Source organism: Chelonoidis abingdonii, chromosome 9, assembly GCF_003597395.2.
Source record: "Chelonoidis abingdonii isolate Lonesome George chromosome 9, CheloAbing_2.0, whole genome shotgun sequence".
Classification (NCBI taxonomy): domain Eukaryota; kingdom Metazoa; phylum Chordata; order Testudines; family Testudinidae; genus Chelonoidis; species Chelonoidis abingdonii.
This window is the reverse complement of record NC_133777.1, coordinates 66,828,119-66,854,063: the sequence shown is the minus strand read 5'-3', so window position 1 is coordinate 66,854,063 and position 25,945 is coordinate 66,828,119. Positions and strand designations below refer to the sequence as shown.

General features: G+C 41.8%; 1 protein-coding gene across 2 annotated transcripts; it reads right to left on the bottom strand.

Moving 5' to 3' along the window:
- Nucleotides 1–896: 896 nt before the first annotated feature.
- Nucleotides 897–21,906, bottom strand: SQOR (sulfide quinone oxidoreductase). Of its 2 annotated transcripts, XM_032790595.2 has the most exons (10): nucleotides 21,676–21,906; nucleotides 14,238–14,488; nucleotides 13,298–13,468; nucleotides 12,660–12,713; nucleotides 10,789–10,983; nucleotides 6,430–6,639; nucleotides 5,730–5,913; nucleotides 4,597–4,664; nucleotides 2,052–2,230; nucleotides 897–1,126 (listed from the first exon to the last, which is right to left on the bottom strand). In XM_032790595.2, the coding sequence occupies exons 2-10, from the start codon at nucleotides 14,469–14,471 to the stop codon at nucleotides 1,069–1,071; spliced, it is 1,353 nt and encodes a 450-aa protein (XP_032646486.1). In that variant the 5' UTR covers nucleotides 14,472–14,488; nucleotides 21,676–21,906; the 3' UTR covers nucleotides 897–1,068. The 2 variants fall into 2 exon arrangements, with proteins under 2 accessions (XP_032646486.1, XP_032646487.1); XM_032790596.2 differs by lacking the exon at nucleotides 21,676–21,906 and having other exon boundaries at nucleotides 14,238–14,579.
- Between the last annotated feature and the right edge of the window lie 4,039 nt (nucleotides 21,907–25,945).

Here is a 25,945-nt window from a genome sequence, read left to right as displayed (position 1 = left end):
TTCATACATGGTTCCCCCAAGGACAGCTATGGGGCAGATCAATGAAAGGGAGAGAGATTCCTTCCTGCTTAAACCTCCTGTGTTGGGTAGAGAAAAAGCAGCAACAGAGCCCCTGGCATGTATGGGGGGCAGGGGGGAAAGGAGGAATGCAAGAAGCCGCTGCTTTGTGCAATAAGTTTGACCTATAGACAACAGCATGCATGGCCCAGTTACAAGTACTTAAATTAAGGGAAGGCAACCATTTTAGTAATATACGAACCATGAATGCCATGAGCAACTAATGAGTAAAGGAAGTCTCTCATCCATCAGTATTGCACACATAGCTGAACTTCCCCTTTTCTGTCAGTTTAAGTCTGGCTCTAAACTTGTCTGAACTCCAATCAGGATGAACAGAGGCAGGTCTGTTCTGTTAGTACTCAAACCAGAACTTCCTCTAACATGATAGGAACTAGATCATGCTCATGGGTGCATGATAACTATTAAGCCACTTTGAATAAATTACCCTGTTTTTAGCTATGCTAGATAATGAGATCTAGTGTTTTGAACTGAAACAATTTAGATCACTAATCTGCATATGCAGACTAATGGATGTCTTACAACAGAAGTTTAAATGATACATTTAATATTGGAAAGTATATTGCAGTTGTGTAGCTCCCATTGTTTCCATGCTGACTAAGCGTATAAAGAAAGAAATCAGATGCAGTAGGCTTTAGTAAGTAAACTTATATAGGGTGGGATGTTATTAAAAGAGACAGTTATTTAGAGTTGGGTTAAGACTCACTCCTTTGTTACAATACTCTGGTATGGTACCTATCAGGAGAAGATAACTGCTATCATTTCAACCCTACTGTTCCACCATTAAGCACAATGACATTTTAGTAACAGGACATCTTACATTACTTTTGAATTCAAGGTTTAATTCTCACCAGAACAGGAAACCTGGCCTTTGATACAGCAAGTACAATATCCACAGAAGTACGAGCTCCTATTATTTGAGAGAACAAGTGTTTTAAAAATTGTTCCTTTTTAGTTCTGTCCAGTAAGCAAAATCTAAAGTTGATTGGATCATTACTTCAAACCAAGATGCAGCAGCTTTCTTATAGGAGCAGGACCTCCCCAGTAGCCCCTACAGGGTGGAAAAAAAAAGTTTTAGCAACTGTATACTATATAAATTAAGCCACCTTTTTCATTGTAACTGAGTAAACTTTACTATTGCTCCTACTACCACCACACCCCTTACAAATACAAGGCTTCAAATTCTCTTTCAGATATAGTTTCATGGGTTTTACTAGTAGATTGCAAATAGATGAGCAGGAAATTAAGGAGAGTTCTAAGAGCATAATGGGGTTTCAGTACTGGTAATGTTATCACTAGCACTGATTTGGAGAAAAAAAATTCTTGTGACTGCATAAAATGCCTAGGATGATCAGAAACAGTCTTGGTCTTTTAATGACATATTGAAGTCAGAATATTTAGTTTTGCTGGATGAGTCTGCCAAAGTAGTTCAGATGTGTTAGATCAGGGGTGGCCAACCTGAGCCTGAATTCACCAATGTACATTGCTGAAGAGCCACAGTAATGTCAGGGCCTTCTCTTCCCCTCACCAGCAGCCCCACTGATCAGCACCTCCCCTCCCTCTTGATCAGCCATTTTGTGGTGTGCAGGAGGCTTTGGGGAGGAGGGGAAGTGAGGGCACTGTAGGCCCAGAAGGGGTGGAGTGGGGGCAGGGCCTGTGGCAGAGCCAGTGGTTGAGCAGTGAGCACATACCCCCCTCCCCCCAGCACATTGGAAAGTTGGTGCCTGGAGCTCCAGTGCCAGAATCAGTGCCTTTACAAAGGAGTCCCATATTAACTTCTGAAGAGCCCCATGTGGCTCTGGAGCCACAGGTTGGCAACCCCTGTGTTAGATGGTGGTGACATGAAATGAAGCATTCTGATGAGCATAATCTGCTCATTTTAAACCACAGTACAACCTGCTGCATGGGTATTGTGTGCATTTTGAATGGATCACCTCAGGAGCCAAAGTTAGTTTGTATACATTGGGAGTACTTACTTTAGTAATCCATTCCAGTAAAGAAAAGGCATTACATCAGCTTTCATGTAGTACATGAGTAGTCTCTCCTTACTCTGGTCAATAGGAAATGTTTCCAGAGGCTGAGAATTGTAGTCAAATTCTGCTAGAATCACTCTATTGTAGCCTGTTACAATGGGACAGGAAGTGTATCCATCGTACTACAATGAAAGATCTCTTTTCATTATCATGTACATTTTGCACAAAAAGTGCTACAAGCAAGCTCTACCTGAATAAGGTTTATCCAAAAGCCATTTCAAAATGAATGTTGAGCTTGTGAAAGATTCCAGCATGAGTGCACTAGAAACTAGTTTCAAAATCATAACAAATGCAGCAATTCAAGTTTCTCTATAATGCTGTACCAAGAGGCCTCAACCCTTATCTAGAGCAGGAACCATTCAATTTTTTTGGCACTGCCAAAAAAAATGTAGTCAATAAATATCCTCACAACCACAAACATGCTGTTAACTACTTTTCCCTCCCTCACTACGAACTTGAGCTTCTATTCTCCCTCACACAGGCGGAGAAAATGTAATTGTGGCAAATTCAAAATGCATGAAGGAGGATATACTTTTCTAGTCCGATAGGTAGACAGACTGTTGAACTCATTGAGATCCAGATTTTAGCATGATTCAAAAAAACGAGATGGGACATTTATATTGATAACAAGAGTATCCAGAGAGATATGGCGAATGCTAACAAATCTCGGAAGGGATATTAAATCTCTTAGATTGAAATGAAGGCACAAGCCAATCTCTGTTTTGGGTTCTCGAGACAATTTGGTGGCCTCAGTCTGGCCACCAACTCTTGCTAGTGGCTGCTTTCATGCTGTTTTCCTAAAATTCCTAATTAGCTTTAGGAAAAACAGTTTATGGACATGTAAAAGTTCTACCTAGTAAGTGTGTGTTTCACTTTTTACACTAGACAAGTATAACTTCACAGCAGACTTACTGAGCCCCAGCAAGTCTGGTGACAAATTAAGACCTGGATGGAGGGGGAGAGATGGAGCCTGAAGCCACATGGCTGGGGGACAGAGGCCCATGCTGCACGTCTGGAGAACCGGTGCCTGGGGCTGAAGCCCAAAGCCTGAGCCCCACCATCTTGGGAAGGTGGGGAAACTCATCAGCTGTCTGCTTTTCCAGCAGTGTGCCCCAGCTGTATCCAGAGGGGGGACAGAGCCCAACCCCTGCTGGCAGCCCCAGCAACCAAACACCAAGGTGGTGCATACAGAAGCAACAGGGAGAGGAAGAGGCTGCTGCTTTGTTTGCCACCCCTCCCCCCCCAAAGAAAACCCCACACACCCCCGGAGGCTGTGGCCGCAAGAAAAGCCCTTGGTGGCCACATTTGAGAAACATGACTAAACTTGTCAGGGGCAGAGATTGTCTTTTCTGTGTTTGTACAGTATCCAGCACATGGACCCCTTTCTTTGGTTTGCCCTCAGGCACTACTCTAATAAGCAGAATAAATGACTATTAGACACCAGGATGAGACCTAATGTGGGAGGGGGAAGGAAGAAGCAGCTTAACTGCCGCCAACAGCGGGCATCTTACACCTTCCTTCGAAGCTGCTGCAGCTGGCCACTAAAGACTGACAAACCTCCCAAATGCAACAGGCATGTTTTTGACTTTGCCTAACATCAACATATAGCAACTTGTATATTTTATCAAATTTAAATCCTACCAAAACAGGGTATTCCATTGCTCACACTTCTCCCACAGGGAGCGAATAATAGAGCAAACAGATAATAGTTGTGTAGTCTATAAGCTATAAGTCTGTAGCTTAATGCAGTGTTTGTAGGCAATCATACATAGTCTTAAACTGCTTATCAGTGTAGTATAATAGAATTATTGGTCAGTTCAGACAGCTCTTTTGTTCATTCTTCCTACTTAGTGAGTCAGTAAAGCAACTGTATCATAGGTGGCTAGACTAGGCTTTCTGCACAGGGAGAAAATTTAAGCTTAACACATTGTCAGTTTCTTTTTAAAGGGTCTTTCTTACCCCTCCACCTCACTGCTATGCAGCTTGTTAGCCTTAAAACAAAAACAACCGCTCCCATATACCCCCCCCCCCACAAATTATGTGACTCTTGTATAAATACTAGCTAGTTTTAGTATCAAATAAGTCCCCTTAATTATTTTCAGTTTTCTTGGATTCTCCATAATCTTAAGTATCCTTTTCCCAGAAAGGCTTAACATAATATTGGTTTCAGAGTAACGGACAAGGTTTTGAAGTTACACTAAGATTTTTCCTTCAGTACCTTTCTCCTTTAGCAAGTCAACTTAAAAATTCAGGAGTGAAGAATTGTGTGACTGGATGGAGAAGAGAGTGGTACCCTGTCTGTTCTTCAGCACCTGTTACTGCTGATGGGGACAAATATAAACTAAACTAAGCTGCATATGAACAATTAAACTGCTGTATTTTAAGAGCACAAACACCTAAAATACAAGCAATACTCTACCTACTTTTATTATTAAAAACTGATGGAGGGTAATTCTAATAAGGCAATTTCTTAGAAACATTAAAATACCTTTTTAGTTGGCAATTGGCTCTTCATTACTGAAGAAATTGTTTTATCAAGCACTGCAGACTGGGCAGCTACGTAAGAGAGGAAAGTTAGTTACACAACTTTTGCTACATTGCAGCTGAAGCATTTTCCTGCTATAAATAGTATTTACACTACAATATGGTAACAATACAGTACATGGAAACTATTGTACAATTGTTTAGTAGAATGGGAATAATTCAGCTTTTTTAGGTTGTATATTCTCCAGTATAATAATCTAGTTGGACTTCTTCACGTTTAATAATTTTTTTCCTAGTTATTTCTACAACAGATAAGATATTGGTACATGTTAGCAAAAAGTGTGAACTTTTGGGGAAAAGGGAGGGGGAGTTCTAAATTCCAAAGTTCCATTTTGGAAGTTTCATACTAAAGTTCCAGCCGGCTGATCATATAAAACTATTGTATAATGTTAAAAAAGGAGCTGTGACAAAAGCTATGGCAACATTGCCTGTGATGGGTTAGTTCAATACACTACTTGTTTTAGGTGCACATTTTTCTTATACCAATAACTACAATTTTAGTAACCTTAATTGATTTAGTTATTGTATTTCCATATTCTATGGCCATAGTATTTAAAATTCAAATTTTAACAATGATAGGGATATGCCTAAAGTCCATTTTGTACAGTTCAAATGCAGTGACTGCAAGAACAGAACATGGGATCATTTGACTATGACAGTCTTAACACTCAGATAGCATATGCATATACTTTGAGATATAAAGAGTTGTATAACTGAAGGATAGAATAAGTGAATTAGTGTTATGTTCATTTTCCACAGCTTGTCACACTCCATCTCTGTGTCAGAGATAAATAAAAAAACCTCAGATCAGAGATGTGGGGTATGAGTGTTGAAACTGCATGTTAAGAACAGTTGAAACCTGCTATCTGTAGTCCATATTTTATGTTTTGGGAAACAGCATTGTTACTTTGCAAATAAACAAAAACTTTTTAATCACTACAAGCCAACTGTATTTTGTCAGAAGTTTCTCTTACCACAAGGGTTAAGTGTTTTCTGAAAGATTGTCCAGCTGGAATATGCAAGTGTAATTATTTAAAAAAATTTAACCATTAAAAAAAACAAGACGCTGAACTATACCTATAGCTGCAGCAGTTTTTGATGTTGGAAGGTTGGTGCAGTCTCCAATACCAAACACATTGGAGTATTTCTTGTGTTGCAGAGTTTCCTTATCTACGTCTAACCAGCCAGCTGCATCTGAAACAGGACTGTTCATGATTACATCAGGCGGTCCCATAGGTGGTGTGACATGAAGCATTTCATACTGGGCAGAGAAAGAAAGAAAGAGCTAGATGAATGGAATTCAGTGAAGACGATTAAAATTGATACCCTTATTATAGCAGGTCAGATCTGCATTGGGATGAGGGGAGAAGATTAAAGAGTGGGGGAGAAAAGGCTCTTTTGCCTTGTTATAGTCAAATGTAATGTTCAGCTTCTTAGTATTTTGAGTGTGTCCTTGCTACATGCTTTCAGATCGCTAGCCAGTTACTGATCCACTCCAGCTGCGGTATTCAAACAATTTTAGTCAGAGTGGAGCTTCTTTTGACCACTCAGCTACATCCACTGAGATTGCAGATCCTGCTCAGAGTTTTATGAGGGAAAGGACAATATTAACCTTTTAGCTGGGATAGCCCCTGTTTGTTTCCATGTTTGAAGTTACTCAGTTTTCTACATGCTAGGAGGTGGAGGGGAAATCTCAGTATTTCAGTTGACAGTAAATAGTGACGGCAAAAACAGAAGACGACCAAACTAAAGGCCTGAAAGCTTCTACCTTACTGACCTGATAAACCTCAGTCACTCCGGGTGTGTCCAAATTCTCAAATACAGCTTCTTGTTTGTCTGCTCGAACCTCGATGAGATTGTGTTTGTAGTTAACAGTAATATTCCTACCCTTTATTATCTCCAGCAATCTATCAGCATACTTCTGAACAGTAAAAATTGATCCAAGCGAAGTATTGAAGATGATGTTGGCTTTGGATCGTTTTCCTGTCTGGATAGAAAAATTAATTTAACAGTAACCAAAGTACAAAAGCAGTAGAACGGGATAGCAACACTACACTATTGTAAATGTATAACTAGCAGCTGTTTTGAATTTTCATATATTAATATGCAAACAGTTAAAATGTGGGTATTGGAGCCACACCATCTCAAGATTTGATCCTCTCAGCTATCTGATCAGAACATAAGAACAGCTGTACTGGGTCAGACCAAAGGTCCATCTAGTCCAGTATCCTGTCTGCCAACAGTGGCCCAACACCAGGTGCCCCAGAGGGAGTGAACCTAACAGCTAATGATCTAGTGATCTCTCTCCTGCCATCCATCTCCACCCTCTGACAAACAGAGGCGAGGGACACCATTCCTTACCCATCCTGGCCAATAACCATTAACAGACTTAACCTTCATGAATTTATCCAGTTTCTTTTAAACATGGTTATAGTCCTAGCCTTCACAACCTCCTCAGGCAAGGAGTTCCACAAGTTGACTGTGTGAAGAAGAACTTCCTTTTATTGGTTTTAAACCTGCTGCCCATTAATTTCATTTGGTGGCCCCTTGTATTATGGGAACAAGTAAATAACTTTTCCTTATTCACTTTCTCCACATCACTCATGATGTTATATACACTTCTCCTATCCCCCCCCAGTCTCCTCTTTTCCAAGCTGAAAAGTCCTCGCCTATAATCTCTCCTCATATAGGACCCATTCCAAACCCCTAATCATTGTTGCCCTTCTCTGAACCTTTTCTAATGCCAGTATCTCTTTTTTGAGATGAGATCATATACTGTCTTATTCACTATTCCGCTTTTAATGATTCCCAACATCCTGTTTGCTTTTTTGACTGCCACTGCACACTGTGTGGACATCTTCAGAGAATTATCCACAATGACTCCAAGATTTTTTTCCTGATTAGTTGTAGTTAAATTAACCCCCCCCATCATATTGTATGCATAGTTGGGGTTATTTTTTTCCCCCTCATGTACATTACTTTATATTTATCCACATGAAATTTCATTTGCCATTTTGTTGCCCAATCACTTAGTTTTGAGAGATTTTTTTTGAAGTTCTTCACAGTCTGCTTTGGTCTTAGCTGTCTTGAGCAGTTTAGTATCATCTGCAAACTTTGCAAACTCACTGTTTATCCCTTTCTCCAGATCATTTATGAATAAGTTGAATAGGATTGGTCTTAGGACTGACTCTTGGGGAACACCTCTGGTTACCCCTCTCCATTCTGAAAGTGTACTATTTATTCCTACCCTTTGTTCCCTGTCTTTTAACCAGTTCTCGATCCATGGAAGAACCTTCCCTGTTATCCCAAGACAGCTTAATTTACATAAGTGCCTTTGGTGAGGGACCTCAAAGATTTCCAGAAAGCTTATGTCCACTGGATCCCCCTTGTCCACATGTTTGTTGCCCCTTCGAAGAACCTTAACAGATTAGCAAGACACGATTTCCCTTTATAGAAACCATGTTGGCTTATGCCCAACAATTTATGTTCTTTTGTGTGTCTGACAATTTTATTCTTTACGACTATTTCAACTAATTTGCCCAGTACTGACATTAGACTTACCAGTCTGTAATTGCCAGGATCACCTCTAGAGCCCTTTTTAAATATTGGCGTTACATTAGCTATCATCTAGTCATTGGGTACAGAAGCCAATTTAAAGGACAGATTACAAACCATAGTTAATGGTTCTGCAACTTCACATCTGAGTTTTCAGAATTCTTGGGTGAATGCCATCTGGTCCTGGTGACTTGTTACTGTTAAGTTTATCAATTAATTCCAAAATCTCCTCTTGTGACACCTCAATCTGTGACAATTCCTCCGATTTGTCACCTACAAGAGCCGGTTCAGGTTTGGGAATCTCCCTAATATCCTCAGCCATGAAGACTGAACCAAAGCATCCATTTAGTTTCTCCGCAATTACTTTGTCTTTAAGTGCTTCTCTTGTATCTTGATTGTCCAGGGGCCTCACTGGTTGTTTAGCAGGCTTCCTGCTTCTGATGTACTTAAACATTGTTATCTTTTGAGATTTTGGCTAGCCATTCTTCAAACTCCTCTTTGCTTTTCTTATTAAATTTTTTACACTTAATTTGGTGGTGGTGATGCTCCTTTCTATTTACCTTACTAGGATTTTACTTCCACTTTTAAAAAGATGCCTTTTTAAACTCTCACTGCTTCTTTCACATGATTGTTAAGCCACGGTGGCTCTTTTTTGGGTTTTTTGTTTTACTGTGTTTTTTAATTTGGGGTATACATTTACGTTGGGCCTCTATTATGGTCTCTTTGAAAAGCATCCAGGGATTTCATTTTAGTCACTGTACCTTTTAGTATCTGTTTAACTAACTCCCTCATCTTTGCATAGTTCCCCTTTCTGAAATTAAATGCCACAGTGTTGGGCTGTTGAGATGTTCTTCCCACCACAGAGATGTTAAATATTATATTATGGTCACTATTTCCAAGCAGTCCTGTTATAGTTACCTCTTAGACCAGCTCCTGCACTCCACTCAGGACTAAATCGAGAGTTGCCTCTCCCCTTGTGGGTTCCCGTACCAGCTGCTCCAAGAAGCAGTCATTTAAAGTATCGAGAGATTTTGTCCTCAGGTGACATGTTCCCAGTCAATACTGGGATAACTGAAATCCCCCACTATTATTGAGTTCTTAACATTGATGGGATTTCATTGTCACTGTCCTGATCATGTGGTCAATAATAGATCCCTAAAGTTATATTCTTATTAGAGCATGAAGTTACTATCCACAGAGATTCTATTGAAGTAAAAATCTTAAGTGAATCCACGTGTTCATTTGATCCTACATTTTCTTCCACATATAGTGTCACTCTCCCCTCCCTGCACGACCTGTTCTGTCCTTCCAATATATTTTGTACCCCAGAATGATTGTATCCCATTGATTGTCCTCAGTCCGCAACCCATGTGCCAGGCAGGCAAGTCACATTATGGTTCTCCTGGTCATCATAAATCCAGCTATGTTTCTAATGATAGAATCTTCCATTACTAACACCTGCCTTTTTTTAGTGACTGGAGTTCCCTCCCCCAGAGGGGTAACCTCAGTGTGAGAGGATACCCTAACACCATCTGGAAGGAGGGTCCCAACTATGGGAAGGTAAGGTCAGCTCTTTGGGTGAGACCTCCCAGGAGGACATTGGAGCCATGTGAAGTGGGGTAGCAGTCATTTATTGGGTATCACTATTTGACTGAGTTCTACACAAGTGCCCTAGCACAGAATAAGGGAGCACAGCATTTTGGACGACATGCAAAATGGAGGATTTTAAATACTTGCCTATTAAAGGTCCCCTGGCATTATTAGCCTTAATGTCTTGGTGTAACATTCTGTCTACATCAGATAGGTGTTTGGCCAAGATTCACCTTGTACTTTCAATTGGGTACAGGCATTCTTTGCTTCACTTCCTAAGCTGTGTGGTGTGTATTTTTAATAGCTAGTGCATTTAAGTGGCTCCTGTCAGTGAGGTGTGTGTAGTATGCACACTGCTCTTGGAATTCCTTAGCATGGAAAGTGTTATATAGAACAGAGATTAAAACCGTGTATTTATATACCAAAGATTTTAAATATGGCAGACAAGATCCTGGTCCTGCAATAGCCCCTTTGATGCCACAAAGCTTACTTTACTAACCATCTGAGCATTCCCACAGCATGGGAAAGTCACCAGGTAGTTTAGAGCTGGCCAACTCTACACTACCCCTCCACCAACTTGGTGGAGTGGAAGGGGGCATGGTGACAGTGTTTCTTCACTCCATCTATTCCAGGCAATTAGAAGGCACCTCACTGGAGCCCATACTAGCCAGTGCAGTTTAGGGCAATCCTGACACTGCTCTAAGTTATGTTGGGGACTGAATTGGCTCTCTGCTAGGCAGAGAAACATGGAGCCGCAATGGTAGCTTAGAGCATCCTTTGTTCCTCAGCTGCACTAAGCCACAATGGTCTGTTTCATATTGACAGAAGCTCAGAAAAGTTTCTGTAAACCAATTACCTTATGAAGATTTAAGTCACATCTTTTTCACCTTAGGGTTTATTTTTGTCATAATTACAACATGATCCCCATAAAGTAAGTCTGATCTCTAGCGGTGGTAACAGGCACTAGTGGGGAATGTGATGAAAAATGTACCTTACTCAAGTAGGCCTCTGACAAGTACATGATTTTCTGAGGAGCCCCTCCACATTTCACCGGAGTGTTTGGAAAAGTGAAGATGGCATTTCCTTCCTTGAAGTCTTGCAAAGCTTTCCATGTTTTCTCTACCGTGTGGACTGAATAATTGGAACCTATTTTAGGATAATTAAAACCCTCAGGCAAACCTTTAATCTACAACAAAACAAGACAAGGCTTTTATTAAAACATAGGTAGAACAAATTGATGTAAAATCTTCCCTTATCTACAACAGATCATTTGGGAAACCAAAGTTTTAGTTGAAGGTAGAGCTATTTTCCACTGCACCCACAGACTGCTTAGTTTTTAAAAAGGGGCCTTGTCAGGGGGTGAATCCCCCAAAATAGTGTTGTGTGAAAATAAGCTGTACAAAGCAAAAGGTTCAGTATTAACGTTTCCATGATTTTTTTTTTTAGTTACACATGTGCATCAGGGTTTGCAGCACTGACACCTATGCCAAGATGACATGCATGTTCACTCTGATTTGCAATCAACTCCATGGGACCATTTGCAGTGTGCTAAATTGCACCCACACACAAATCCTTGCGGACAGGGGCCTACTCATACCTGTCTTGGGGGCTTTAATTTTAATCATGATTTTATTATTTTTAAACCCAAACAGTTTGAGATCTAGCTATAAACAAGTGGTGACTGGTTTTTCTACACTGCACTTTCCCTGGGTATTCATCATACTTGTCTTTATCAGGTTGTGCTATAGAAGAGCTAACAGCAAACACTGACAATCACCAAAAATACTGTGCAGTTTGGTTTCAATAGAACTAATCTCCGTAGGAGGTAGTTGACTTTAGATAAGCAACAAGCTGCTTCTCACCTCACAAGTGATGGTTCAAGTAATTGTTTCCACTGTGCCTCTAGAACTACCAGAGCTCCATAGAATATGATTTTCCCTTTTATCAGAAGCTACGTCACATGCTCACCCAGGCTTAGGACAACAGTCGACGCAGATCCCACATATGCCTCCCACCACAGTATCTAGGGGGCTTTAGGCTGCACTTGCCTGATACAATGTAATGAACTTTAAGAAAAAAAAAGTGGCACCGGAGAAAGTCATTGAGACAGATTTGTTACCAGCACCAGTGGAAGCTACTGTATCCTAACACTAGCACTTTCCCTAATGATCCACTATGGAAGGGCAGATTTAAGTTCCAGAATAGGCTCTATGGTGCTCTTCTACCCACCCCCCTGAATCAACAGAAACTGCCCCCCAAGATGCAATGAATCAATGTCTTGTGGAAGATTGTCAAGACCTCTCAAACATCTGGCCGGGACTAAGCAGTGTTGCAGGCAGCTGCACCATTTGCAAATCTCCTCTCCAGGCAGAAATTCTGCCAGTAGAGGTCTGAAGGCTAGGTGCTGCTGAGGGAAGCTAGGCTGCGATTCAAGCTTCTTTTCTATATTAAATCATTGGACCTCTTGAGATCCCTTACAGTTCTACATTTTTAGGATTTCTACAGTTTATTCAGCCAGCCAATCAAGAGTGATTTCTGTGTGTGATGAGATTTGTGGAGAAAACCTCTCTGTGGAAAGGCACAATGGATAATTAAGAGGACAGCTTTGCGATGTGATTAGAGGGGTCATTTATGCTGAATGGTTTGAGAATGGCCTCAAATTGGAGCCCCTACCATCCAGTAAAATTTAGAGCCTCTACAGACAGAAAGACAGACATGAATATTCATTCATTACTGTGAGAACTAGTAGACACACTATATACTGTATTGAAAAGCCACTAAAGTTAGAGGATCATAAATGTATATAGTGCAATTTCTATGCAATTAACACCAGTAAAAATGTATTTAGTTTAAAGCAAATACCTTTTCATAATGCAGCTGAAGCCCAAGGGCAATTATCAAATATTTGTAAGATATCTATAGTATAAAGAAAGAAAATGTTGTCATTTTAGACATAATGAACTTTGTTTAAATTAACCTTTTGAGGCAATCTGACAACTAACAATGAACACTAACTGTGAGATACTGTAAGCTATGGAAAGCTCACCAAGCCATGTATTATAAGCCATATGAGGTAAATGCTAAAATGTGGAATGATTAAAAATGCACCACTATGAAATAAACTAATACACTGAACATCCAAAACATTTACTCCAATGTTCAGCAAGGTAATTATTCCATATTTTGCAGTATCCAATTCAGCTGAAAACATGCTGGTACTTGCCACCTGGAGAGAAGAGCATCTATTGATCTGGAGGGTTGATGTCTTTGTTTAGAAAAGGAAAAAACAACCCACAGAAGCAATTATCGTCATACTATCAGTGTAACAAGTATTTTCAGTACATTTTCAGGACTTGTTGGATAGTGTAGATCATTTTCATGGCACCCATACAGGATGGGAAATTCATTTTGTATTTATGGGAGCCCTCTGGAGTGGGAAATCAGAAGTAATTTTTTCTGACACTATCTTAAGGTTCACGGATATCCATCATCACTGTTACCTTTTTGTCATCTGCTAAACGGATGCAGTTCTTGTCTGGATCCAACTCTGTAACTCTAGATTTGATCCATTGTACACCTGAAGGAATCACGCTGGCTGTCGGACGTCCAGAGGTTGCCAACTGTTTTGCACCAGCGCCAACTAGTGTCCACATGGGTTGATAATAATGTTTCTGAAAGAAAGAACTCACAGCTCCATGAATCAGTCTCCATTTCACAGCTGACAGGACTGCAGAGGTAGCTCACTGAGGCCCAGGAAAAGGGAAAGTAGGACAAAGTACCTCTGATGATCCCCTATAGTGATTGAGCTATTCACTGCCTTTGGAAGGAGTCTGGAGCAGAGAAGGGCTGGCTGTGATGCAGTGCATTAGGTATGTAGCCATGGAACCCAAGAAGATACTTCACTTCATAGAAGATAACTCTTCAATCAGGTCATGAAGTTCATAAACATCAGGGCAAGATTGAGAAGTTGCCCACCAATCTATTGGTTGCACAACCTAGCCCTAAGAGAACAAGTAAGGTGACCAAATGTCCCGATATTATCGGGCCCATTGTCTTATATAGCATACCTATTGTCTCCCAAGGCCTCCTCCCCCAACCCAATTTTCCACACTTGCCATCTGGTCACCTTAGGTGTGAGGCTTCTGGCTTCCTCTGAAGCAACAATGTTTTTTGATCATGTGAACCTTCACCTAGCATGTGTCACATTTTGTTCCTAATGAAAGAAGCTGTATAGACAGATGTGTACTTTGTAAATGTTGCCTCATGCACCATAGCTAAAGGCAGTTTATGGTGCATTACATGGTATTCTCCTGGTGGGAGACCTGCATGGATTTTAATTCTAAATTGCGTATCAGAGGGAAGGACTAAGAACGCACACAAACCAGCTTCTCAACTAAGGAAAGCTAGTACCTCGTTCTCTAAGTTTAAAAGGATTTTTACCTCATGTGGTTCAACAACAGCCACATTTTCAGCTCCCACTTTCCGCTTCATCCGAGCACTCATGGTGATTCCACCACTGCCCCCGCCAAGCACCAGCACTTCGTAGTGATTCTTAGCAGCACACCTGGATGCAGTGTGCAGTTGGGAATAGCCCATTTTCTGCACTCCCAGCTTAAGTACGTGTACAAAAGAACGGACACAGAAGCATGTGGACACCACTCCCATGCTTGACATCTTCAGTCAGTATGAATCTACAAGATAAGGAAAGGCACTGGTGACAACGAAAAGAAACGAGGGGCTGCATGTGCTGTGGGAATGAATTATAGTTGGTCAATAGTCAATTATGGCAAACTCTAGAATGCACTATGTTGTTTTAAATATTATAAGCTCAAACCAGAGCATGGAATAGGTGCTCACAGAATATACATTTTAATAACCAAATAAATAAAAAAAAAATCATACAAGCATTTTATTGTTCCTTACGTGCTGGGACTCTGCTCAGGCTTCACAAGCCATTACACTAGGAATTTCCATTTTTATGCTGCTTTCGGGATGTGTGTGTTGCTATCAACTCTTGCAGGAGAAATGAAAGACTCTTAGCTTGGGTATTGGCAATGAAGAAAGCAGAGGGAATTCAGCAGAATGACAATGTGGCCCTTATCTGTTTTAAGATCCTAAAACCCATTATGTATTTTTAAAAGATTCAGTTCCCTGTCTACAATCACTTTTAGCATCTAGGTCAACAAGTTATTGAGATGAATGTTACCAGATACCGTGCCCATCCACCCCCGAAATGATTAAAACAAATGTAAATCAGAATCATAAAAGGCAGTGTTCCAGTCTAAAGATATAGCAAGTTATAAAGCATTACCAAGATTTATCTGATCTTTTATTGCAGTTAACCCAATATCAACATGACTTTAAACGAGAAAAAAAGCCAACTATGAGAATTTTTTTTCTATAAGTGCAACACCCTTTGATATTTTGCATCTACTAAACACAGATGGGGGGGTGCCTTTTAAATAGTTTGATCAATCATTTATAACCACAATTTACCTTTTCTTTGCTCTGCATATTAGAATAGCAAAATGTTTCCTACTAAGCCATAAAGTTGGTGACAGCAGTGTTGCCAACTCTTACAATTTTAATCACAAGTCTCAATTTTTATTTATAAATATATCCCCAGCTCCTTATTTATTTAGCATGTGCATAGTTGTCTAGCCAAATGATGGCATATTCAGTGGCATGATGCAGTTCTAGGCCACCGCTGATTGGCTGCCGAGACCTTGCCCGGTCCGGAACCTGTTCAGCAGGGACCACTGATGACAGGGCAGGTCAAGACCAGGTGGGCAAACTGTGGGGTTGGTGACAAGGGACTGGTTGGGGATTATAACAGATATCCATTCCTTTTGCCAGAGAGGTTCTGCCCTAACATACTGATGTGGTGGATGAGACCATAATGGGTGACATGATGGCAAACATGCAGCTAGTGGTTTAAAAAGGTGATTGTCCAGCAGCAGGCTTGAGTTGGTGCATACTTTCTCCAGTAACTTGCCAGTGGCAGCCTCTCATCTGATATGAGGAGGAACAATATTGCTCAAAACTGGAAGCCATAGGAGTGGAGTCATATGCAGGGTGCCAGAGATGATATGCATGGTGGCATGTAACTATGTATCCACCAGTTCGCTGCATGACGATAGACTCCAAACAGGTGCACAATACTCTGCTGCCAAATACGAGGTGGCAAGAGCTGATGTCCACAAAGTTGGAGCATGAGCACCCAATGATGAATCTGCCAGTTTGCTAAGAAGATTATTGTGCATCTTAACTTTAGCAGCTATCTTCTTCAGGTGGGCATGTTAACTCACTGTGCAAGCTAAGATCACACCAAGATAAACCAGTTCTACTTCATGCTTCACTTTCTAATCATTCAGATAAACATTCAGTTCTCGAGTTGCGCTGGCGTGCTGAAGATGGAACAAACTGGAGACTGTTTTTATTACACTTGGCTGGAGGCACCAAATCTTACAGTAGTCAGCTAACTTTGTCATGTCCCAGTTTAAGGTGGCATCAAGTTCATGAAACATCCAGGCCTTGGTACTGCAACAGATGTCTGCGTAGATGAACTTTTGTGACTGTCATTAGCAGGTCATTGATGTAAAAGGTTGAACAGGGTTGGAGAAAGCACAGAGCCCTAGGGTAACCCATTGCTCTGTCATCTCCATGCACTCATCTTCTCCCCGATACGGGCTCTGAACTGCCTATTGTGGAGGAACAGTTCAATGACCCAAGGTAGCAGGACACGTGATACAGTATGGCACCTTTATGAGCAGGCCAGTGTATCGTACACTGCTGTTAGATCAATAAAAACAGCGCCTGTTTTCAAGTTTCTCTGGAAGCCATTTTCAACATGTGGCCAGCATGAGTACTTGGTCACATGTGCTACAGCCTCAGCGAAAGCTCCCGAAGTCATGTCATAAGATGAAAATCTCAGCATTTTTTCTTGTTTTAAAAGGGGGGCTGGGGAGCAGTAGGAGTATGTTTCTGGCCACTCAGTTGCAGAGAAAAGCTTGAAAATAAAAACCCCAAGGGCTCAAAACCCAGAAAGCAAATAGAAAAAAATATAATAATGTTGGGTTAATATTTCATTACTTTTAAATGCTTGGAATTGGCAATACTGATCCAGTCACAGTCTCAAGAGATAACACCGCGTGCTAATAGTTTTGAAACACAGAGATTCACTGATGTATTTGCCCTTGAAAATATCCTACTTTTTTGAAGGAAATTGAGATTTTCCCCATGGATAACAAAATCATCTCTCAGATTTTCAGTTAAAGTAGTGTAGATCTCGGTTTTGGATATTTCAGGGACTACATAGTTATGACTAGGTGGTATATTTTATGAGTCTGATTTGCAGAAGATTTTCAGGCCTCAGAGTGAGAATCACTGGAATAAACCCTACTGTCATTTTACAGGACTATTTCCTGTGGGTATGGCACAAATAGCAATTTTAAAAAGTGGACCAATGACCCAAGCAAGGGGGACAAGTTCTTTTAAGCCTTTAAAAATAAATGAATTTTACCTGGGAGTGGCAGTTCCTGTTCTCTCCAACTCACCAAGGAGGATTACAGGGAAAACAAGTTATATAAAACTTCCTGATGGGATTCCCAGTTAAACATAGTCTGTTTCTGAAACATCATCATGTACTCAGCATATTTAGACTGTTTTTTAAGATCCTTGTACACAAATAGTAGCTGTAGGTTTGCTGGATATATTTGTTAAGTGGTAACAATATATATATTTCCATCAATGACGTGCATGAGTGAGTGTGAGTGATCAGGGAAAAGACCAATTTATGTAAGGTGCTATGTAATGATAGCGTTATCCTCTACTTGGCTGAATGGAGTTTAGAAGGAAAAGCTAATCTCTACCTTTCTCCCCCATCCCCACTTTTTTTTGTAGCTCTATAAAAAGAAAAAAAAAAAGTGTTTTACTTTTAGTCACACGTCCTACTGGATTAAAATGTAATATTAACATCTTTTCATATTGTTGTAGACACCATAAATAGGAGAGGATTTCATAGGTATGTACTGTGTATTACCACGTGCAAATCTATTGCTACTATTTGTGATCAAGAGTCTAAAAAGATTTGAGTTTATGAATAAATGAATGTGGGAGAAATTCCACAAGGAACTGCAGAAACATAGACCCTGGCTAATAACACATCAACCCCAGTATTAGAACACTGGCAGAAACTAGTGGCTAATAACGAGACAGAGGAACGGCACAACACAAGAGACAGATGAAACTAAAACAATAGTCAGACTACTTAAAACCTACTGAGCTGGAAATTTACACTTCAGCAAACAGTAGTATGTCCTTTAGCCTGTGTGTTTTACAAAAAAATTGAAATAAGCTACTATAAACAAAATATTCAACTTTAAAATAGCTTTGCACAACACATCAAGAAAGCTACGATTTATGTACTCCACCAGAATTTAACCTGCACCTTCAAGAACACAGTATCTAAAATATTTATAAGTTAATTTCAAACTCAATTTTAGATAAAGCTACTCTATTTCTGCACCTTATAGTGCAAAACTGCCTAGTAAAAGAAACTAACTACTCATTGCTTTATACTTCTAGTTTTAAAGTAGCTGTCACTAAGAAAAATAAAGATCTATTTTAACAACGTTTTTAGTAAGGTTTTAGAATGTCTTTCCCGCCTTTTCTGTAGTTTTTCATTTTGCTGACATGTTCTGTGTCACCTACTCAAATACAGCATGTTTAGAACCATTACAAAATCTGGATTGTATACTAAAACTTCATTTCTGGTAAACTCTGCTACAGTTGTACTAACAAAAATGTTTAAACAGCATTGACAGGTGCTCCTGCAAATGTTTTTCTACAGACTTTTAGAAATCTCAAAACCGTAAATATTCCTTAAAGCTTAATTATGCTGCTGATGTACCATAATAAATTTGTTTCCCCTTGACAGTTTTGTATTTTGTTTCCCAATTTTATGATACAAAATTAAACAAGTGTAAGAGAAGCTAGTGCATGTGACTAATGGAAACAAGACATTTGTGTTTGCACTCCTTAAATAGCTACAGGCTTTTGGAATGCACTGACCCCCAGAAGACAGTAGAGCTCAGTGGATATGCTGAACTTCCATAAAAAAAAAAATGTTTGAAAGCCGCACAGGTGAGCTAAGATAATATAAATAATTGAACAGTCTTGAGAGGAGCAGAAAGGAGCAATTGGTCTATATTCATGATTTTAGTTACTGGGAAAAGAAGATCTTGACTATGAGAACTGGACTTTGTCATTAGAAAAGTTGCTCTTTGTTCTAAGGATTGCAGATTTCACAAGTACCATGGAGAAAAAGGGGTTTGTTACCAAATGGGCCTCCCCAAGGCTACAGTATGCCAACCCACATCTTTCCCAAACTGTTACATCCCAAGCTCTCCTAAAATTGCTCCAATTAAATGATCCCACTTCTAGCCACCCCAAAACATCTTAACATTAGGCCCATTCCTGCTGCCTGACAAGGTTTGCTATCAACACAACAGAAATGGAGGTAGCCTCTTAGTGCTGCAGCAATCAGTTTTCAGAGGAAACAGACTAAACAATCCTGCAAACGCTTATTGATGTAGAAACAACTTATTCATGAGTAATAAAAATACCTAGCCCTTCATCATAAGATCCCAAAGCTCTTCACAAAGAAGGTCAGTATTATTAGCCCCATTTTACAGATGGGGAAACGGAGGCAGAGATGCAGTGACTTTCTCAAGGTCACGCAGCAGACCAGCGGCAGACAGTGACCAGTCAGGAACAGAATCCAGCTCTTCTGAATCCTAGTCTACTGCTCTGTTCACTAAGCAACACTGTTCCAATTAAAATTATCAAGACCCCACTGGTGTGTGGCTTTTTCTTTGTTTATTTAAAGAACCCTGGCTTAGAAAAGCAGTGCTCTAATAACCCTTACAGTATGGTAGTCTCAGAACTACTCCCACCAACGTCATTCACAGGAGCAGAAGTTTACAGGATTGGGCCCTAACCGTTCTTCCTTCCATCGTTTTGCAAGGCAAAAGCGTGGCCTATGAAAGGTAAGCGGGGCAGAGGGCACAAATGCTATCTTAACAGTGAATCAAGGGACATTCACACTCGCATATCACTATCAGCTTATGCTAAACATTATGGCTGCCCCTTGCAGACATATGCAGCCATTTATTAAGTATTCTGAATATTGTATCTAGTACTCCACCACCACCCCATATGCACTAGCTAATCCACCAAAGAGCAAACAACAAGTCTGGTAATAATTCAGTTTCATGTAAACAGAGGTAGGTCCTTTAGGAAGGCAGCAAAGCAGTCCCTGGTATCAAAAAGGCCAAGAAATGCAAACTGTCAAGGCAATCTCGGGGACTGACAGCAGGCCATGGACCAGTTGTTGGAAAACCCTGCTAGGAGCCTGAACTGAGGACCGAGGAATATTTTACAGCAACAAACCGAACATACAGAATACAAAATGCAAAAAATCACCACATTTACAGAGTGGATAAATTTCACATCAACAGAGTGCATGGGCACAGTCTGTCACAACAGCTAACAAACACCATCACAGAACAAAAACTTCTTAAGCAAGCTGTGAAATCCAGAGAAATTCAGGGATGACTATACACCGGAAGAATTAGTACTTTATGCGGGGCAACCAAAGGTCAGTTTAAAAAAAAATAGAAGCACTAGCTTGATTCAGAAACAAAATGAGAAGATCTGCTGCACAATGAAGAGCCTGCTAGAAAAGAGTGCTGGCCCCTGATTAACACTGTTAGGGCAGAACCCGGATTCTACACTGCACACTCAGCTCATTACCGAATTGTACCTGACACACTCCTATTATCAACGTTCATTAATCTTGTGCATACTAAAACCTGCCTCTGTGTGAGAGTTCATCCTATAGCTGGAGTACTCAACCCTAGTCACGCATGTCACCACGAACATTTATGGGTGGTAGGCTGAAAGACCCAGCACCCGAAGGTTAAAGATGAACAACAGAGCTACTCTTCCTGTCCTGATAACTGACTTTTTTTTTAATTCACAAGCTGTGGGCCTGAATAGGAGTATTACACATTCAAAGTGCGTAAGTCTCACATCCACAACCTCCCAATGAGCCAACACACCAAGGTCTCTGTTAGGGTTGCCAAGTCTCCAGGAATGAAAGGTAAATCTTTAAATATTGTGCGATGTGATGAAACCTCCAGGAACAGATCCTACCAAAACTGCCAACCCTGGTCCCTGCCCCCCCAGGGCTGACAGTTATTTCACAATAAATTACCCCTCCCAGAGGCTGGGGAAAGGAGATACAATTCTGGCCAACGCTGCCTCTGACTCAGACTAGTTCTAATACCCCAGGCTGGGAGTCAAACGCTGCTGGCCGAGGCACTGCCCGAGGGGCACACGGGGCTCTGCACGCGGGACCTCTGCAGAGCCAGGCCTCCCCCGGGAGCCCGGGGCGCTCAAGGCAGAGCGGGGAGAGGCAGCCGGGGTGGCGCAGCCGCTTTCTCCCTCCAAAGTCAGGCGGCGAGGTCAACGGCTGCAGGGCTGGGCGAGGGGCCCCAGCGGGAAGGAGCCCGGAGCTCGGCAGCTCCAGTTTTCTCCCTGGGCAGCTGCCAGCGAGCGAGCCCTTCCCCTGGCTGCAGGCTTCCCCCGGGCAGCGTTAGCGGGCTCAGCCGGCAGAGCAGGGCAGGCAGTTCCCGCTAGCCCAGCGCGCACCCCTGCAGCCACCGCCCCGAGAGCTCCGCCAGCCCCAGGAGCGTTGTGCGCGCTCGCTCGGGACCACGTCCTGCAGCGCGGCCAGCGCCGGACACAGGTACCCATCAGCCCCTGGCTGAGCGGCGCGGCGCGGCGCTGCCCCCCCCGCGCACCCGGAACTCGCCTGCCTCTGGGGCCATAGATGCCAGTCCCAGCCACACGCCGCCGACGGACTCCTGCCTAGTTCGCCGCCGCTGCGGGCGGCGCTCGCCTTTTATTCTTGCGCAACAGGCGCGATCAGCTGGGAGGGGCGGGCCCGGATCTCCCGGGTGCGCGGAGGCATTTCAAAGCCAGGCAGCAGGCGCAGCGCTGCCTGCCAACGCTGCATGGGGTTGGGGGGACCGGAGTCCAACAGGCCCAGGCACCGAACCAGCGGGTCCACCTGGCTCAGCTCACAGGCCCTTGGCAGGGAGCGGGTAAGCGACCCCAAAGCCGGGAGAAGCCCGTGGGGGCTGGCAGCCGCAGCAGCTCTCCCGGTGCGGTGAGGGATTGCACCCCCGGCGTACGGAGCGGTTGTCAAGTGCTTTGGGGTCCGCGAGGGCAGGTGCGATAGCTGGAGGCAAGGCGTGTAATGCAGGGTGGTGGCGCAGAGCTGCAGCGCGAGCAACTGCCAGGGCCTTTGAACAACGTGCTGCCCAGTACCGCTGCATGCCGCCTCCTGCACGTGCTGTTGAGTAAAATACAACTGACCATCGCTGAAGGGGGGTTTGCTCTCGGGAGCAGATAGGAGTTATTCTCTCCCCCGCCCCTGTTTTCATAGCTTCCTTTTGCGCTTACACCCACACAGCTTTGAAAGGCTTCAGCGTCCACGTAAGGTGAAACTCGTTTCAGCTTTGGCGAGGTTATTCCCAGCTGGTGTATGGTTTAACCATCCAGGAAGCTCCTTTGTCCTGGAGCTGTTCTCTCCTCAGTCTTGCAGTGGCTCTGATCTTTAAATGAATCACCCCATGATGCCGTTTGGGAAAATACACGAGTTAAGCTTGATAAGAAGTGTCAAGAAACTACAGTCCTAAGGGAAAGCAAGATCTAAATTGTAATTAACCAGAATCCCTGTTAAGTTAAAAACTGTACTGTGAAGCTTTGGCCAGAGGGGAGGATGCATCTTGTAAGCTGATATTCCATTGTACTGAAGCCCATTATTGCCAGGCATGTCTCCATTTGAAAAAAGACGCCTTCTAAAATTGTAGGAAGCTCTTCTCTTCCCCTCTGCCCCATTGACTTGCTTCTGTATGCCTCTTTAGTGTCAAGACATTGGTGGTTATAATTTCATAATCAGTTATGTTTAACTGTATGGGCAAAAGGAAGCCAGAAAAGTTTAAGGGAGGCCTAATATGTAAGGAAGTGGTAATTCATCAGCTTGTGAGAGCAAAATACCCCTTAAGCAACCAACAGGCCCCAAGCTGATAGTCTATCTGTTGCCTCAGTATTGTTCTGACCTTCCCCTCTTGGTGCTAGGTTTTTCCATCTGTCTATAGTCTGTTCAACTGCTGCATTGAAGCCTAGAGATGAATAAGTCATGGCTGGGGAGAAATACAGCAAATGTAACGCTGAGGCAAGCCTCAACTGGTCAGAATTGTAAGAGATCATAGGGCTGTTCCAGTTTACTCATGCTACTGGGAGAGGGGTAGATTAAGAGCTGGAGGAGAAAAGTATGAAAAAAATGTCAAAATTCAGGGCTTTTAAAGAGGAGCCAGGCACATGTCCTGGTCATCTTTGGTTTATGCATATTTAGACACAGCTTTTGCTATAGGACATGAATAACATTTTCATCTCAGAACTGCATCTGGTACATAGGACTACTGCAGTTTATGTCATTCCCACATGGGCAGCCAGGGTTGAGTTTAATCCTTGAGGGGGCCATTTAGGGATCTGGGGCAAAAATCTGCCAGGGACAGTACTTGGTCCTGTTGTGAAGGCAGGGGACTGGACTTGATGAACTTTCAAAGTCCCTTCCAGTTCTATGAGATAGATATATCTCCATATTGTTCTGAGCTTTTTCTTGTAGTTTGTATCTTATTTTTGGTAACTTTGAGCTTCTACTTGTAGAAAAGAGGCTCCAGATGCATGTCACAGCTAATGGCTCAACCAGTTATCGCAAAGTTAAGCAAAACAGCGTACACCTCTTCTCATGAATGTTCTCTGCCAACTACAGAGGACGTCTGTGATTAGCTGTAACATTAAAGATTTTGGTTGATTTGCTGCAATTTTGCCTGCTTTATAAACCTATATGGTACAAAATTAGTAAATGGAATATTTTTTAGCAAAAATGAAAAGAAATAAACCCCAAGAAGCACATTTATATCAAGTTGCTATTAATTTTGATGGAATACAAGTTGCACTTGCAATTGACCATCCTTCTTGGTATTTCATATTTCTTTGATCTTTTGTAAGATTCTGGGGTTCTATTAAACCGTGGGACTACAATGTGTGAATTCCCATATGGAACCCTTATCCCTGAATAATCAATGTGCATTCCCTCAGGTACCTACTAGAACCAGAGCAAATTCTTGCAGGGCTTTTTGTTTTTTTAAGCACAATAAGCCCCTTTTTCCAGCTGATTGAACTATCCCTAGTTCTAGCCAGTGCATGACTCTTCTTGATCAGATCAATATAGTGCTTACAAAAGTATTGCTCACCCCCAGAAAATCAGAATGTGCAATCTCTTCTGCTTGCTGATACATTATCTGTTGCTCCCTTTTTAGTTAGTTTAAAATGAACATTTTTAGCGGCACAAGTTTCTAAGCCTCCCCTTGTGATAAATTCAAAAAAGAACATTTGACAGTTGTTTTTCTTAAATGGTTAAGTATCCTCTATCCTTAACTATTTGCGGTGGAATCACTGCACGTGTAAAATGAATGATTATTAAAGAATTTATCAATTATGCCTTCACTAATTTTACTCTTTTCATTAACAGACACTTGAGAAAAAGAGACAGGAAATGTTCACAAACACCCATCCTCTCCCTTAAATTAGGAATATAAGATGCCTGTGTCATCTTAAAGACACAATAATAAGTCTCAAAAGCTTGTCTCTTTCACCAACAGAACTTGTTCCAATAAAAGATATTATCTCACCCACCTTGTCACTGAAAAGGTAGCCATTCTCTGCCTTCTGGTCTGAAAGGACTGATCTTCAACTGTATTTATTGGGAAAAGACTTCATTTCCCCAATACAAAGATATTTTGAGAATTAAGTCTTTTATTCTGTGCCTCTCCTCCTATACCTGGGTGGGGGTTTCCCCATATTTTACTGTCTTAAACAAGTTTTTTAAAATTGTTCTGTTAATTATTCTGATTAGGCTGAGCATGAAGAAAACACTTACCTCTAGCAGTAAAGGGAAAGTCTTCCAGCGGCAAGTCAGTGCTGCCAGAAGTGTGTGGCAGTTGTAGTGTCTTAGCAGGATTAGTGTGCAGGCTGGAGAGGGAAGGACTGATGTATGTCTGGCCTTAACACACCGCTACATTGGGCACCTGATTGGCTGCAGTTGGACCACTCCCTCACAGAAACTGGTCCCCTGACTTAAGCTGCAAGTGAGGGCTAAGACTATGTTCATCATCCCTTTTCTGCCTTCCTAGGGAGTCCAGACCACACACCCCAAGGAGACTGACTGGCCTGATGTTTGTATTACCTTGTTCCATAGAAAAACTGGGTGAGGTCTGGGGAAAATGGGTTTCAGTTTAGTTATGAACAGATGGTAGGTTACATTTGCAGCCACCTGTTGCAAAGGTTGTTGGATCTGAGATGCTGCCCCATAGGAGTATGCAGTCTTTAAGAACAGGAGGCTCATTCATCCCACTACCTTCTCAGGGACAGCTCAGGATCTGCACAGCTGAATATCTCTCAGCAACATGTGCCTGTCCCTGTGGTACAATTTTTCTAACATAAATAGTTATAAATTGTGCCAGTCCATAATACAGAAGTGGGGGAGGAAAGTGTTATTTCCCATTCCTAAGTATGTCTACATGTGTATATGTCAGTCTAAGCTTAAATTGTGAGCTCTGGAAAGTGCCTAGCAGAAAGCAAGCACTACCATAAACAGATTACAACAACAGATGGAGATAGGCAATGGAGAAGAAAAGCAACTGTAAAGTCGTGTCTGATTTCTCAAGTCTTGTTTCTTTATGGAGAAATTTAAAATATACTTCTTCCTGGAGGCCTCTAAATTGCAGGAACTCCCCATCAAAAGGAGAACTAACAAAATAGACAAATCAGCAAAATACACAAAATATAGTAACAAATATGTTCCCAAGCAGGTACCAATGTCATTCTCCATCCACTTTTGAAGCTTAGGAGGGCAACAGACATGGGTGAGCAGTTAAATTTCTCCATGCAGGTATGAAAGATCATGTGAGGTGTATTTTATTTGTAGTTATATTTCCTACATTTGTCGCTAG

Coding starts and splice junctions, on each gene's coding strand:
- SQOR (XM_032790595.2), bottom strand. CDS start 14,471: ATGTCAAGCATGGGAGTGGTGTCCACATGCTTCTGTGTCCGTTCTTTT. Junction 6,640..10,788: donor CAGAGGCCTACTTGAGTAAG/GTACATTTTTCA, acceptor TTTTCTATCCAG/ACAGGAAAACGATCCAAAGC. Junction 4,665..5,729: donor AAAAACTGCTGCAGCTATAG/GTATAGTTCAGC, acceptor TCTCTTACGTAG/CTGCCCAGTCTGCAGTGCTT.